This window comes from Notolepis coatsorum, assembly GCF_963971535.1.
Source record: "Notolepis coatsorum genome assembly, chromosome: 4".
Taxonomy (NCBI): Eukaryota; Metazoa; Chordata; class Actinopteri; order Aulopiformes; family Paralepididae; genus Notolepis; species Notolepis coatsorum.
This window is the reverse complement of record NC_140168.1, coordinates 180728336-180742780: the sequence shown is the minus strand read 5'-3', so window position 1 is coordinate 180742780 and position 14445 is coordinate 180728336. Positions and strand designations below refer to the sequence as shown.

General features: G+C 42.6%; 1 protein-coding gene across 1 annotated transcript in view; it reads right to left on the bottom strand.

Moving 5' to 3' along the window:
• slc7a8a (solute carrier family 7 member 8a) overlaps positions 1–14445 on the bottom strand; it is a 76843-nt gene that overhangs the window by 9246 nt on the left and 53152 nt on the right. The window contains exon 4 of the mRNA XM_084312396.1: positions 2261–2386. Within this exon, the coding sequence (XP_084168522.1) occupies positions 2261–2386 (126 nt within the window). The remainder of the gene's footprint in view (positions 1–2260; positions 2387–14445) is intronic.

The window sequence follows — 14445 nt, the reverse complement described above, 5'->3', positions numbered from 1 at the left end:
CCCCCACATGGTACGGTATGCGTACATTTCATTATGTCCGTGCTAGGCGGAGCCTCTCCGAAGACATTATGTATTTGGTAGCGCGTGTGTGTGTGTGTGTGTGTGTGTGTGTGTGTGTGTGTGTGTGTGTGTGGGTGAGTGAGTGTGTGTGAATCCGCTCAATATCTCATTGAATATGGTTCCCGTGACTTTAAACGTTGGCCTTTTGAGAGGGAGGTATTCTTACACATAAGGATCCACCAGCTCCTCTGTTACGTAGTTGAGGAAGTTCCATCCGCCGTATGCGAAGGAGCCTTGCAGGAAGGCCAGGGCTATCAAACCCACGTCGTATTCCTGGAAGGGCTCAAAGGCGTTGGCGGGTTCCAGCCAGTAGTAGTCTCCTGTAGAAAGGGAAGAGAAGGGAGATGGTACTGATGACGGGAAAGAGAAGGGAGATGGTACTGATGACGGGAAAGAGAAGGGAGATGGTACTGATGACGGGAAAGAGAAGGGAGATGGTACTGATGACGGGAAAGAGAAGGGAGATGGTACTGATGACGGGAAAGAGAAGGGAGATGGTACTGATGACGGGAAATAGAAGGGAGATGGTACTGATGACGGGATGTTCCGACCACAGAAGGTCTATTTTTGGACATGTTCCATTGTTGGATCAGGATGCTCAATGACTCTATGTGACATCAACCCATCCATCTACCTCCTGAGCCGCTGTCGCCCCCCCCCCCCCCCCCCCCCCTCTGAGACTATCATCTCATTCTACCCTTCATCCTCCCGTGTCTTATCAATTCCTATGTTCCACCTGTCATATTCATTCTTTTTTTGTCATTCTCTTATCTCTCTCTCTCTCTCTCTCTCTCTCTCTCTCTCTCTCTCTCTCTCTCTCTCTCTCTCACACACACACACACAAACTTTCTATCTCCCTCACACATACACTTTCTCTCTCTCTCTCTCTCTCTCTCTCTCTCTCTCTCTCTCTCTCTCTCTCTCTCTCTCTCTCACACTCTCTCTCTCACACACACACACACACACACACACACGTTCTATCTCTCTCACACATACACACACTCTATCTTTCTCACACACATTATACACTTTTTCTCTCTCTCTTTCTTTCTCTCTCACAAACACATTTTCTCTCTCTCTCCGTCTCTCTCTCCTCCTCCTCCCCTTTTCATTTAATTTCTCCAAAACCCACGATGAAGCGGTCTCTCAGAGGGGATATGAGAGTGTGTCTCTCTCTCTCTCTCTCTCTCTCTCTCTCTCTCTCTCTCTCTCTCTCTCTCTCTCTCTCTCTCTCTCTCTCTCTCCCTCTCTCTCTCACAACCTAATTCTCCCGTCTGTCTGAGCTGGGGCGAACCATCCCATTGTGCTTCTCCCACCCCATTATCTTCAATCACTCACACACAGAGTTGGCCCCTCTCTCGTCCCCTGGCTGTGTCCCCTGGCTCTCTCGTCCCCAGGCTTGTGTACTCGGCTCATTGTCCCCCGGAGCCGCGCTCTGATAACGGGCCCCTCTGTCCTGTTGTGCCTGCTAACCCGGCGAGACGTGGCCCGATATGAAAACCACATTAGTTACGTGAGTTTTAACCGGAGGGCCTCCGGCCAGCCGCCCGGCAACCCGCTGACCCTCTGTGGTGCCGGTGTCCCTGAGTGCCGCGCCAAATGTGTGTGTGTCCCCGCCGGCGACTGTCTGTGTGTGTGTGTGTGTGTGTGTGTGTGTGTGTTGTCCTTTTTTAAATTTGCCTCTCAAACAAGAGGGACTGTGAGAAACTATACCAGACACAGACGATGTGGAGTGTATGCATGCACGCACAGATGCACACAGCGAGGAATGCACAAGCACGTGCACACACACATACACTCACTCTCTCTCTCTCTCTCTCTCTCTCTCTCTCTCTCTCTCTCTCTCTCTCTCTCTCTCTCTCTCTCTCTCTCTCTCTCTATCTTTCTCACACATACACACTTTTTCTCTCTCTCTCTTTCTCTCTCTCACACACACATATACAGTATATACACTTTCTCTTTCTAACACACACATACACACCCTTTCTCTCTCTCTCTCTCTCTCTCTCTCTCTCTCTCTCTCTCTCTCTCTCACACACCCACTTTCTATCTCACACATACACACTCTCTTTCTCTCTTTCTCTCTCTCTCTCACACACACACACACATACACTCCTCTCTCTCTCCCTCTCTTCACACAGTGCAGATGGTGTCGGCTCTCTCTCTCTCTCTCTCACGGCGCAGATGGCGCCCGGCCTACCTTTGCAGATCTGCACGATGCCCATGACGATGATGAGGGCAAGGGCGAGCAGCTTGCCGGCGGTGAAGATGTCCTGCACCCTGGTGGCCCAGCGCACACTGTAGCAGTTCACCCACGTCAGCAGCACTGCAAGTCAAATCAAATCAAACGTTTTTGTAAAGCCCCAAATCACAAGGTAATGTACAAGTCTTCTTTAAACAAGTGAAGAAGAAACATCAGAATAAATCAAGAACAAAAAAACACTATCAAATCCAATTATGCGACACTCCCAGACTTTCCCCAACGAAGGTAAGGAAAAACGCACAAAAAACCTAGCAATAGTAAAAAAGCACCACAGGCGTTGTGGAGGAGAGAAACCTCAGATGGGCTGTTCAAATGGGGATCCCCCAACTGGTGATAATATAGTGTTGCTATGGATGATCGATGGGTGGAGAATAAAACAGGCGAATAGTTGGTATGTATGTACATATACGTGTAATAAAACACATATGTACATACATAAGAGGTTCATACGATTTTTTTTAAACAATTCTAATAGAATAGAGCATAATCTAAAGTTATGCAACATGGACCTCCCGATGACAACTGATCTGCGGTCAGTTTTACAGCAACACAGGTGAAATAACATCCTGGGTCTGAGTTAAGGGAGGCTGTCGGATCACACACACAAACACATGTGTGTTTCGCAATGCGGTAGAGTTTTTCTTTCATCTGCTAAGCCTTTGGATTTCATCTCCTTGCAGATATTTCCTATTCTGTCAATATCTGTCTGAATATACCTGCATATAATCCTTCTATATACCTACTTATACGGCTATAACCCATATAACTCTGTATGATAGCATGTACAATAATGCTGTATATACAGTGTATAGTACTGTATGTATATATATATATATATATATATATATATATATATATATATATACTTATTGTATATATCTATCCATCTGTCTGTACATACCTACACATAATCCTTTTACATATCTGTACATATCCCTTAGCTACTCTTACTAGTTACACTGCTGGCCAGTATGAGTTATTATTAGTTTATTACCCTTCTGTCTTTATACCTGTATCACTCTACATATTAATAAATATTAATCTGATTAGCACTACACTCAGTAGTACTAATATATATATTTTCTATACCCGGTTTAATCACCTGTACATTGTACTATATTACTATTGCACTTTACTGTTACATTTGCACCCTGGTTGGTTGGATGACAGACTTCTAAATTAGAATCTAATCTAATCTCTTCATCGCCTTATCAGCGTTTCGTCTGTGGTCCTAACCTGTATGGCTCACAGGGCAGAGCTCGGCTGACGCAGACGCTGCCAAGACTAGGAGCTCAGTTTCCACTCTGGCGATCCACACTGAAATATACATGATGCTCTCACAGCGCCGCAAGACGCTTTTGATAAAACGCTTCACCAGCTGAACATGTGCTTTTGAAATGTCACATCACGACCATAGTAGGAAACGAGCGCTATTTCCCAATAGCTGCAACCTTTTTATCATCATCAAACCTTTATTTAACCAGAAATAAATATAAAAACCCATTGAGACCGAGGTCTTTTTCAAGGGTGATCTGGCCAAGAAGGCAAGCACAAATTATGACAATACATACATAACAAGGCACAATACACATACAGTAGATTACCATACAACCGAAGTCAAATTCAGCTTAAAAAAAATACAAGCACAATAAAACAATAACAATCAACCAAAATGTAAAATTCAACATAAAAGCAGGAGCAGCAGGTGGAAAGGATTTCCGATGTTTTTAGTTTGAAGCAATACAAGGAGATCGGAGAGGCCAATTTGAGACGTGTCTGGAGGTCATTCCAGGACCAAGGACCAAAATAAAATAGGCTTCTATTACTTGCCTCAGTCCGCACAGGCCGTATTTTAAAGCGCTGGATCTGAGATTGAGGGAGTTAATTAATTCAAGCTTGGAACTGATGTACCATGGAAGTTTACCAAGAACAGCCTTATATATAAAAACATTTATGTTTTATTATGATAAGATAAGCTATTCCTTTATTGATCTCCTTGTGGAAATTCTGGCAGCATGGGGGAGGGGGGAGGGGAGGTACAGGTATGGGCAGGGTAATAGTAGAAAGACATAAATACAAAAAAAATGCGAATTGAATATAAAAAACGAGGAAAAATAAATAAACGGTGTAAACAATATATAATATAACAATATGAGAAAGTAAACGTGTAATCATAGGTGCAGATGAGGGTCTGTAGGCCCTATCAGTTATATTATACGTTACAATAAATATGGGCAATAAAGAAATAGAATCTGAATATATACTATGAGTAAAGTAAATTAAACGGTATACACAAGGTACCCTAACTTGGCATGATGTACGACGTTATACGTTGTAGTCCGTGCAGGTTTGGTGGTACGGGTCAGACACACTTAGTGGTCAGGCATTCTTAGTAGATAGGCCACTCCCATTGCCACGCCCCCTTTTAGCCAATTGGCATGAACACACCTTCACACGCACACATGTTACACACACTCCATTTCAGCCTCCTAGGGCGAAACCTGTGACAGCTAGAGGGTGGGGTTGTGGTCACCATCATTGCATCAGAGAAAAGAAACATTTGCGGTTGGTTCCGTTTCCTGGTAAGTTCCTTTTTAAATACCACGGCACTCACAGGAGTGGAAAACGGTCACCGTTGTGCATGAGAGAAGTACTGTATGACGTCATCATTTGCGGTTGTGTCATTGTGACGACCACATGCCAGTCGTATGTTTATGTTTATGTTTATTAAAGGATCCCCATTAGAGACACATGAAAGAGCCTCTAGTCTTCCTGGGGTCCTGGGAAGGAGGTGTAGTGGTTACATCATTGTTGTTTCCCGCGTGGTCCACCCCACTTGAAATTGCAACGTATTTCCAATGGACACATTTCTAAATCGTCTCGTTTAAAACAAATAAAGCATGAACATTGGCATGGTGTACCTTTCTGTGTGTATTCATGCATAATAGCTCAACATGAAAAGATTCGCAATTAATCGTAAAAGTAGCAAAATAACAACGTTTATGTAGGGCTGGGCGATTCATAAATTGTATCGATTAATTGGAATGAATGATTTAGGACGATTTTGAAAAATTATAATCGATTTTCACCCAAAAAAAATAGTCACCTTTTATTTTACAAAAAGTGATGTTTGGTGAAAGTTAGATTTGCACTTTATTAATCCCAATAGGGAAATTCATTCTTGTTTGATGATCAAGAGGCACCTTTTATTTGTTTTAAGTGAAGTTTGGTGAAAAAGCAAGTTATTGCACTATTAATCCCAATAGGGACATTCATCTTTTTTTGATCAAGAGTAACCTTTTATATATACTATTTTATTATTATTATTTTTTTTTAAGTGAAGATTGGTGAAAGTTAGGTTTGCACTTCAATCCCAATAGGGAAATTCATCTTGGTTTGATATTTTTTGTGTCAAATAAAAACAAAGGTTATTTGAATGATTTCTAGTTTTCAAGAGAAAAAAATCTATTAAAATCGTAAAATCGGATTAAAAACAAAATATTCAGAGATTTTATTTTTAGGCCATATCGCCCAGCCCTACGTTTATGTTTTCGTTCACTGAGGAACTACACTTCACTTTGGCGCTGCTGACTGACGTCATCACAGCGTAGACTCCTGGCTTTAGTCACGTTTTAATTTGTTTTTTATGTAACGTTAGTAGCTAGCTAGCTTGCTAGCCCGGCATGGTGCAGTGCTTTGCCCCAGAGTGTAACCACAGGTCTGAGAAGAGGACCTGCACATTTGACTCGTTCCCGAAACTTAACACGGAGTGACAGCGCTGGGCCAAACTGATAAGGTGAGCTAATCTCAAGCAGGCTCCGATTGTCATGATTGTAATTTCCTTGTATAAATCTTGATACAACTAACGTTAGGCTATAGTCTAATAATAATAATAAAAATAAAACTGTTGTGCATTTTGTATTTCTTTCCTATTGAAATAAAGGTGCAGACTGTTTGTATTTATTGTATATATGTATATTGTATATTCCTCTTTACTTACTTTTTCACTTACTTTCTTTTACTGAATGAAGCACAGTCTCAGGGGGTCATACAGAACCAAGCATTTCACCGTAAAGTACCTGTATTTTATTGTGACAATTACGTAATAAACAAACTTGAACTTGAAACTTGAAATCCGGTCTAAATAGATCCTACCTTTTACCTTGATATAAACGTATGCAAAACACAGCAAAGCGTATTCTATATGGTTCATTCTTCTATATATGTGGTTCAGTATGCTATATGATTCATTATTCTATATCTATGGTTCAGTATTCTATATATATGATTCATTATTCTATATCCGTGGTTCAGTATTCTATATATATGATTCATTATTCTATATCTATGGTTCAGTATTCTATATATATGATTCATTATTCTATAGCGTTTGTGAATTCCTATAACGTTACATTAATACACCAGCTGACCCCGTTTTCCATGCATAAACAGTCCCAGTTTAACCGATTAACCCGTTAACGTTAACAAAAAAAATTCGGAAGCATGTGTAGCTTGAAAAAATTCTCTAGAATTTCAAGGTTGCTGCCCCATGCCTCTGCTCTTGAGATTGGGATGACTGCACAGTCCCTTGTTGTCCAGATGACCAGATGACATGTCTCCCTGTTTGTCAGATGCAGTTGTCCCTGGATCTGGTGCCAGTAGACGTTGGACTCCTTGAGCTGATAACTCTCACCAGACTTCACCAGACAGAAATCACGTTGCTTTACTGTGCTTAACTGGACACCGTGCTGCTGCTCCCCGGTCAGCTCCATTGCAGATATTATGCTTGGGAAGCCTTGGCTCCCATGTTGCCTAATAATATCTGCGACTGAGGATGGGAAGACTGCTTCTCTGGTTCAGGAGAAATAATCCATCTCAGACCTGTGAACCAGCCCAATCCAACAAGGTTGTGAGGGCTGGATCAGCACTGGGTGCACCACGCACCTGAGGATGATTTGCTCGTCACGCACCTGAGAGGAATTGCAATCTGCTCGTCCTGGAGGCCTATTGCTTATTAACAGCGGAGGAGTGCTGCCGAGTGCTTCCGCGTTTTCCCTGATTGGCTGCGACACGCCCCGCGGCAGGCGCGGCAGCCGCAGAGCGGAGCGGCAGAGCTTACGGCATTATGTAGCCGTAATCCGCCATGATTTTCATTCGAAGCTTAGCTCACCTGGCAGCGCTGCGGTCCTGCGATCCTGCGGTCCGTTGGTGACAAGTTCGAATCCCATCAATTCTTTTTTCTTTTTTTTTAACATGTATTCTTTCGCCGGTTAAGGTTAGGCATGGTTAAGGTTAAGGTTAAGGTTAGGCATTGTTTCGGAGTTGGTTAAGGTTAGAAGGGTTAAGTTTAGGCGCTGTTAAGGAGCTGGTTAAGGTTAGAGTTTGTCTTAGAGAATGGCAATATTCTTTCTATGGTTAAGGTTAAGGTTAGGCATGGTTAAGGTTAAGGTTAAGGTTAGGCATTGTTTCGGAGTTGGTTAAGGTTAGAAGGGTTAAGTTTAGGCGCTGTTAAGGAGCTGGTTAAGGTTAGCGTTTGTCTTAGAGAATGGCAATAGACAGCCTATTTCCGCACTCCTCCGCTGTTAAAAAGCAACACGCGTCCTGGAGAGCTTAAATGGGCAGGCTTCCCTCTGTTCGTTGCTACTGTAGGTCGTGCCGTATACTCCCGTGTCTCCAGTGTGAGAGGTTGCATCGCTCCCTGCCGTCCCATGGATGTTTTCCTGTGCGCTCGCTCTCTTTCCTAGGATCCGTGTTTTTGAGTTGCCCATTCGGCAGTTGCCCCTGGTCTGGTGAGTCCTTAACTGACTGTACTCCGAACAGTGACATTATTCCGTTGACTCTTTTTTCCATCGCCTTCGGGTTGTTTTGTTTTTGCCCTGAGAGGACTCGTTTTTCTTCATGTAAATTTTTTCCCTAAAGGAACAGTGTTGCATTTTTCTGTTGTTTAATAAATACGCCCTTGTTTTGTCGTGCTGTTGGGGTCGCTTTACAAACCATAACAAAGGTCTTCATAAAATCTAGGAACTACAGTAGTGCTCTGCTCTGTTCTTTCCTCATCCTAAGATGACCACACGTAATAGTACTATGCCTTTTGACTGTTTGATGTTAAAGTGTTATGTTTTGTGGGCATGGTACGCAGTGATTACGTTCTAAACAGCGTTTTAACAGTATTTAACATTTTTTAAATTGGTTATTTCAGTATTTTTTTCTAGTGATGTTTAACAGCATTTAGCCTTTAGCATTTGTAAGATGGGGTTTTGATTACATGATGTTTTATTTGTAGTGATAACATTTTCTATTTATTTTGATCAAGAGGTTGGAATGTGGTGGAAAATATTATATGTTTTATCCTATTACATAATTTGTACAGCTTATTGGGCATGTTCGTAGCTCTGTTTAAAAATCTTTCGTTTTTGTCATTCCCAGCTGCTATTTAAATTGTAAGTAGGGATGTCCGATATTATCGGCCGACCGATATTATCGGCCGATATCGTCAGTAAAATGTGATATCGGAAAATATCGGTATCGGTTTAAAAACAAAAAAAAACAATAACAATATTTGTTATATATATATCCAGTGAAATTATTAGTTACCTGAAATTATTCCGTTTTTTGGACGGGGAAACCCTGCATATATCGGTATCGGTTGATATCGGTTGATATCGGTATCGGAAATTAAGAGTTGGACAATATCGGAATATCGGTATCGGTAAAAAAGCCAATATCGAGCATCCCTAATTGTAAGTCTGACCAGAGCTTTTTCTCACTTTCTGGTTAGACGCTCGTGTTAGACTTGTCTCTGAACTGAGGATACTTTTCTGTGGCCACAGAAATAAACTATTATTATTTTATTTTATCTACTTTTTCTCCTCCTTTTTCTGTGATTTTCCTCTCGTGCCAATTCTCCCTCCCCTCCCCTGATCATTGCTCGCATGTGCCCCCCACTGGCCGGTCGTAGGGAGGGTAGAGGCCCATCACATGTCCCCTCCGATACATAATGGAGGCAGCCAGCCACTTCTTTTCACCTGCCAGCGCGGACTCTCATTAGCGAGGTGTAACGTGTGGGAGGTTCACACTGCTGTGCAGGCGCCCTGACCAACCTGTAGGAGTCGCTGTTCACAACGACCATATTACCACCCATCGACTTCCCTCCCGCTGACTCTGCCAATTGAGTCAGTATGACGGTCGGCCCAAGCCAGAGGCAACGCTGACAGCCGGATTCGAGACCGGTGTCTCTTGCGTTGGTGACGAGCGCAATGTCCGCTGCGCCACCCAGCCGCCCAACTATGTAATTTTTTTATACAATTTGACTCATTTCTACAGTTCACTGTCTTGGCTCATTTAAAATATGTCACAACACGCGCAAGTGACACGGATTGCAAACCTTTCTACACTCACTGAAACATGATGGCCCTGACCGATCCGGTAAGCCAGGGCTATTCAACTAAATTGTTCAGGGGGCCACATTGTCAGAAACCCAAGGGGCCAGGGGCCGGACTGCCACGGCGCCTCCCCGTGCTATGAATATATGTACACTTGACACAACACGCAACCACATTTTCACAACTTTTATTTAAAGGGGAACTATTTTACTATTTCTTTCACTATTTGGGCACTTTTACACAATTCCTGTGGGTTTATGGAACACCTCTGTATTTTTTTTTTTTTTTATTCATTGTTTTGTATTTCTAATCAAGTACTCAAAAACAGCATTTTTCTACCTCAAGATCTTAAGCCGTTTTGAGCCTGGGCTCCAACCACAGTGAGAACTGTGTGGAAACTCAGCTGATTATCATGCAGCGGTGTCTCTCTGACATCACAAATCAGCACATTTTCAGATGACTCAGTTCAGTGAGGGTGAATATTGTGAGAGGAGAATTGGAAGAATGCGCCAATATGAGAATTAGAGACATAGATCATATTAATATAAGTCCACATAGCTAGGAAACAATGCTAAACACTGAAAAAGGCCATTTATAAGATAGTTCCCCTTTAACTACATTGCAAAAGTAGTATACTTTAAAAAAAAAGTGCTTCATTTATGTGCCACATCTGCAACATCTCCTGCAAAAAGTGCTTCATTTATGACTGTGCAACAACTGCAACATCTCCTCTTCAACATTTCAATATAAAAATAAAATAAAAAACAAACAAGTGCATGATGTGCATCTGAACATTCTAACATCAACACTTGAACAAAAAAACACATTTATAGTGCAGCTGAGCTTATGAAAAAGTGCTTCATGTCTGTGCAACAACAGCAAATCACAGCATCTTATTAGCACTTATTGTCCACTCTTAACTCTCAAACATCAGGGGGGTGGGGGGCAGACAGGCCTAGCCCACATACACACATCTAATGAGAGCGATTGCACTTCTTTGACTGGGCAATGGCAGAGAAAGAGGGTTCATAGGAAGTGAGGGCTACCCGCAAACAGTGATGCAAATGCTCATTTGTCAAGGAGGCATGGTTGCTTGTGTTAATGGCATTCATGTGAGAGAAACTGGATTCACAGGTGTATGTTGAGCCAAACATTGTTAGCACAGATATTGCCAGCGTTTTTATTTTGGGGAATGTCTTGACATGAATACACTTTATCCAAAATGTTGTGGTGGATTCATTCTCAAGTGCCTGCTTCAGAGCAGATGATGCTTGCATGTCAATTATTTCAAGTTGCAGGAGACCTTCATCAATGTGAAGTGATGCAAGGAACTCTTGTCCTTTTGTGGAAATAGCAGCTACATTGGCAAATGGGTTGCTCACAAAATGCATCAATTCTCTGGACATGTCAAATTCATCAAATCGACTTGCAAAGTTTTCCCTCAATTTATCAATGAAATCTGTCATTAATTGAGTGACTTTTGGCTCAATTGTGCGTGTTAACGTTGACATGAAAGAAAAAAAGTAAAAAAAAAAAAAAAATTATTTTTTTTTAATTTTTAAAAAAAATTTATTATCATGTAATCTTTGGCGGGCCGGTCAGAATCATCCCGCGGGCCGGATCTGGCCCGCGGGCCGCCAGTTGAATAGCCCTGCGGTAAGCTGACCCTCCACATACACAAACTCATCTACATGTCCTGATTTAAAATGGTTCTCTCTTTGTATACTTTTGTCCTCCTCACCAACAAAGTATGCTGCCAGGGAACTTATGGCCACGACAGTAGACATTGCTAACGTTTAGCTAGGTAACGTTAGCTATGGGTAAGGGTAAAGTTAACGTTAGTTAGCTCAGTGTCAGCGCAACTGTCAATGGCCGTGAGATGTATTAGGCGACAGCACTGAATGACAGGCGTTCTACTGGTAAGTGTAGTTATTTTTTAACGACAAATTAACACTTTAAGGGCCGGAAACGTGTTTAGGCGTCTTTCCTAGCCATGCTCAAGTTGCCTAGGACGCCGTAACTCGTCTTTGATATCAATATTTCAAAAATCTGTGATCGGAATCATATTTCCCCTCTGCAGCCTTCACACACAGTTCTGATCTCCTCTCAATCCTCTAGCGGTTCAGGAGCGCCATCTGGTGGCCGATCGGCAGATCGCCCAACAGGAAGTCATGTGGATGAAGTGGTGATCACCCATATTACTTCCGGGCACTCGCTATAGGTCCCGGGACTCGAGCTCGACACAATACATAGCGATCCGTTGCCAATAACTCGATAAACAACATGATTTGGACGTATATACTATTATACAACCTGGAAATGGACCGGGTATTTCGACATCCCATAATGGAAAACTGTCTACCCCACGCTGATCACCCAACGGCCCGAGGAGACTGGGGTGAGTTTTAGCGTGTAATATTACCGTGTTCGATACTAACTGATCTGATGAACATATGACCTACATTAGATGAATGGTATAACGCTGCCCACGGAATTATAAACGCCCCCTCGCCCATCCGGTCAACATCAGATGACGTGTAGTAACTTCCAGAAGTACGTCCAGTTGGAATTTTTTATATCGCGCCGATTGCTATCAAACTGTATTTCATCATCAATATAATGCATTTGGGGCTATAAATCACGTTCTGGAGAAAGCTGCAGAAAGAGATGAAAACATACTTATACGTTAGACCATATTTTAGTATGAATATGTGAATGAAAAAGTTTAACGTTGCTACACCATGAACAATACATATAGGACCTTGAATGGGCCCTAATAATGCAATAGAATTTAAAAAGTTATAGCCCTGCAAAGAAGGGGAACTTCTCCATGTTAAATAGAGCTGGCAACGGATGGTACATCATGAATTTAGCCTTAGGCAATCAAAGTGTTAAACAACCTTATAATCAGGGCTTGATGTTAACTTTTTGGCTCACTAGCCACTGTGGCTAGTGGTTTTCCAAAGTCACTAGCCACTCAGCATTTTCACTAGCCAAAAATCCCAGCACTCGCCGCCCCCACCCAAAAAGTTATAAATATAGGTCATTTCTTCTTCACTAACCCCTGCTGGGGACAGTATCATTGTAATCACACTGCTACACGCCAACTGTACAACTGTGCTTCTGACTGTTGACTCCATTGTTTACTATTGCCTGCGACCAGTGACTCAGCCGCAAAAGGAGCTCCAGTTGGGGCAACGGCTGACTGGGACAAGATGGAGGGTGTAGATGTGGAAGAGTTGTGTTGAACCTAGCAATTACATTGTTGCTCCAAACGCTGTGAACATTATCATTGACACATCTATGCAGGGCTTGACGTTAACTTTTTGGCTCACTAGCCACTGTGGCTAGTGGTTTTCCAAAGTCACTAGCCACTCAGCATTTTCACTAGCCCTGGGCAGGTGGGCAGGTGTCAACGTCAAGCCCTGCTTATAACTAACTTTATTTCAACCAAAAATGCTTAAACAATAATGTTAGTCATAGAAGGGAACTCATTTTGTGCAAAATGGAAAGCTTGCCAATGTTCATGAGGCAGAATTATTACAATAGCCAATAATAAAGTTTCCCAATGATAAATCCCTATATGGGTGGACCGCGCGGGAAACTAAAGTGACATCAGACTACACCTCCCTATAAAGAGGACAGTGGGAAACGGTAGAGATAATAAAGAGTTAATAGAGTCCCAAGGTGTGTGAAACACAAGTTATGCAACATGGACCTCCCGATAACAACTGATCTCCGGTCAGTTTTACAGCAACACAGGTGAAATCCGGGGTCTGTGAGTTAAGGGAGGCTGTGGGATCACATCACACACACACGTGGCAGGCGTAACGTGTCATAAAGGCTACATGCAGTAGTGGCTTAGCGACCTTTGATTCCTCCCTGTGTCAATACAGTGGACTTCACCCCCTGATTCCATAACACCTCGACATCTCACTCCCATTTACACTCGGGTCGTCTTGACGTTTCATCGTCTCTGTCTCCTAGGTCGGCAGAGAGACGGCTTCAAAGACGAGAATCCCCCGCACAGTCAAATGACAAGAAGAAAAAAAACCTTCCTCTTAGCCCCTTTTGTGACTGTGATGCACCGAGTGAATACACAGTCCCTTATCCCACCATGTAAAATTCCTACAATTAAGTCTGTCTCGCTTTTCTCTATCAAAACGCTTCTCGTACAAGTATCGCAGAGAAATTTCAAAACCCAAAACGTGATCACAGCGCAGGCGCATCAGGCACCCAAAGCCGGAAATAAAGCCGGTTTGAGCCGTGTTGACCAGTTTCTAAAAAATATTTAAAATGTTCATTAGCAACGCCGAGCTTTCAAACCATATCGTTTGTCTGTCCGAAACCCTCGTGACACTGACATTTCTCTGCGATACTTAGCGATACTTAGCGAGACAGGCTTAATTGTAGGAATTTTACATGGTGGGATAAGGGACTGTGTATTCACTCGGTGCATCACAGTCACAAAAGGGGCTACCTTCCTCTGAGCCAAAATAAATAATAATAAAATCAAATATCAAAATCGTTCAGATAATTTTCCTGATGGTTTTCATTGATTTGCTTATAGGGCGATATTCTTTCAGCCAACTCACACACATTTATACAAATCAGATGGGTATCTTAACGGAAAACAGCCCTGTCGGCACTGAGACTCGACTGAAGACAAACCGAGAAGATGGACCTGGGGAGGGAGGTTCCAGCGCTGATCCTAGATCAGTTTTCTCACTCTTGGTTTTT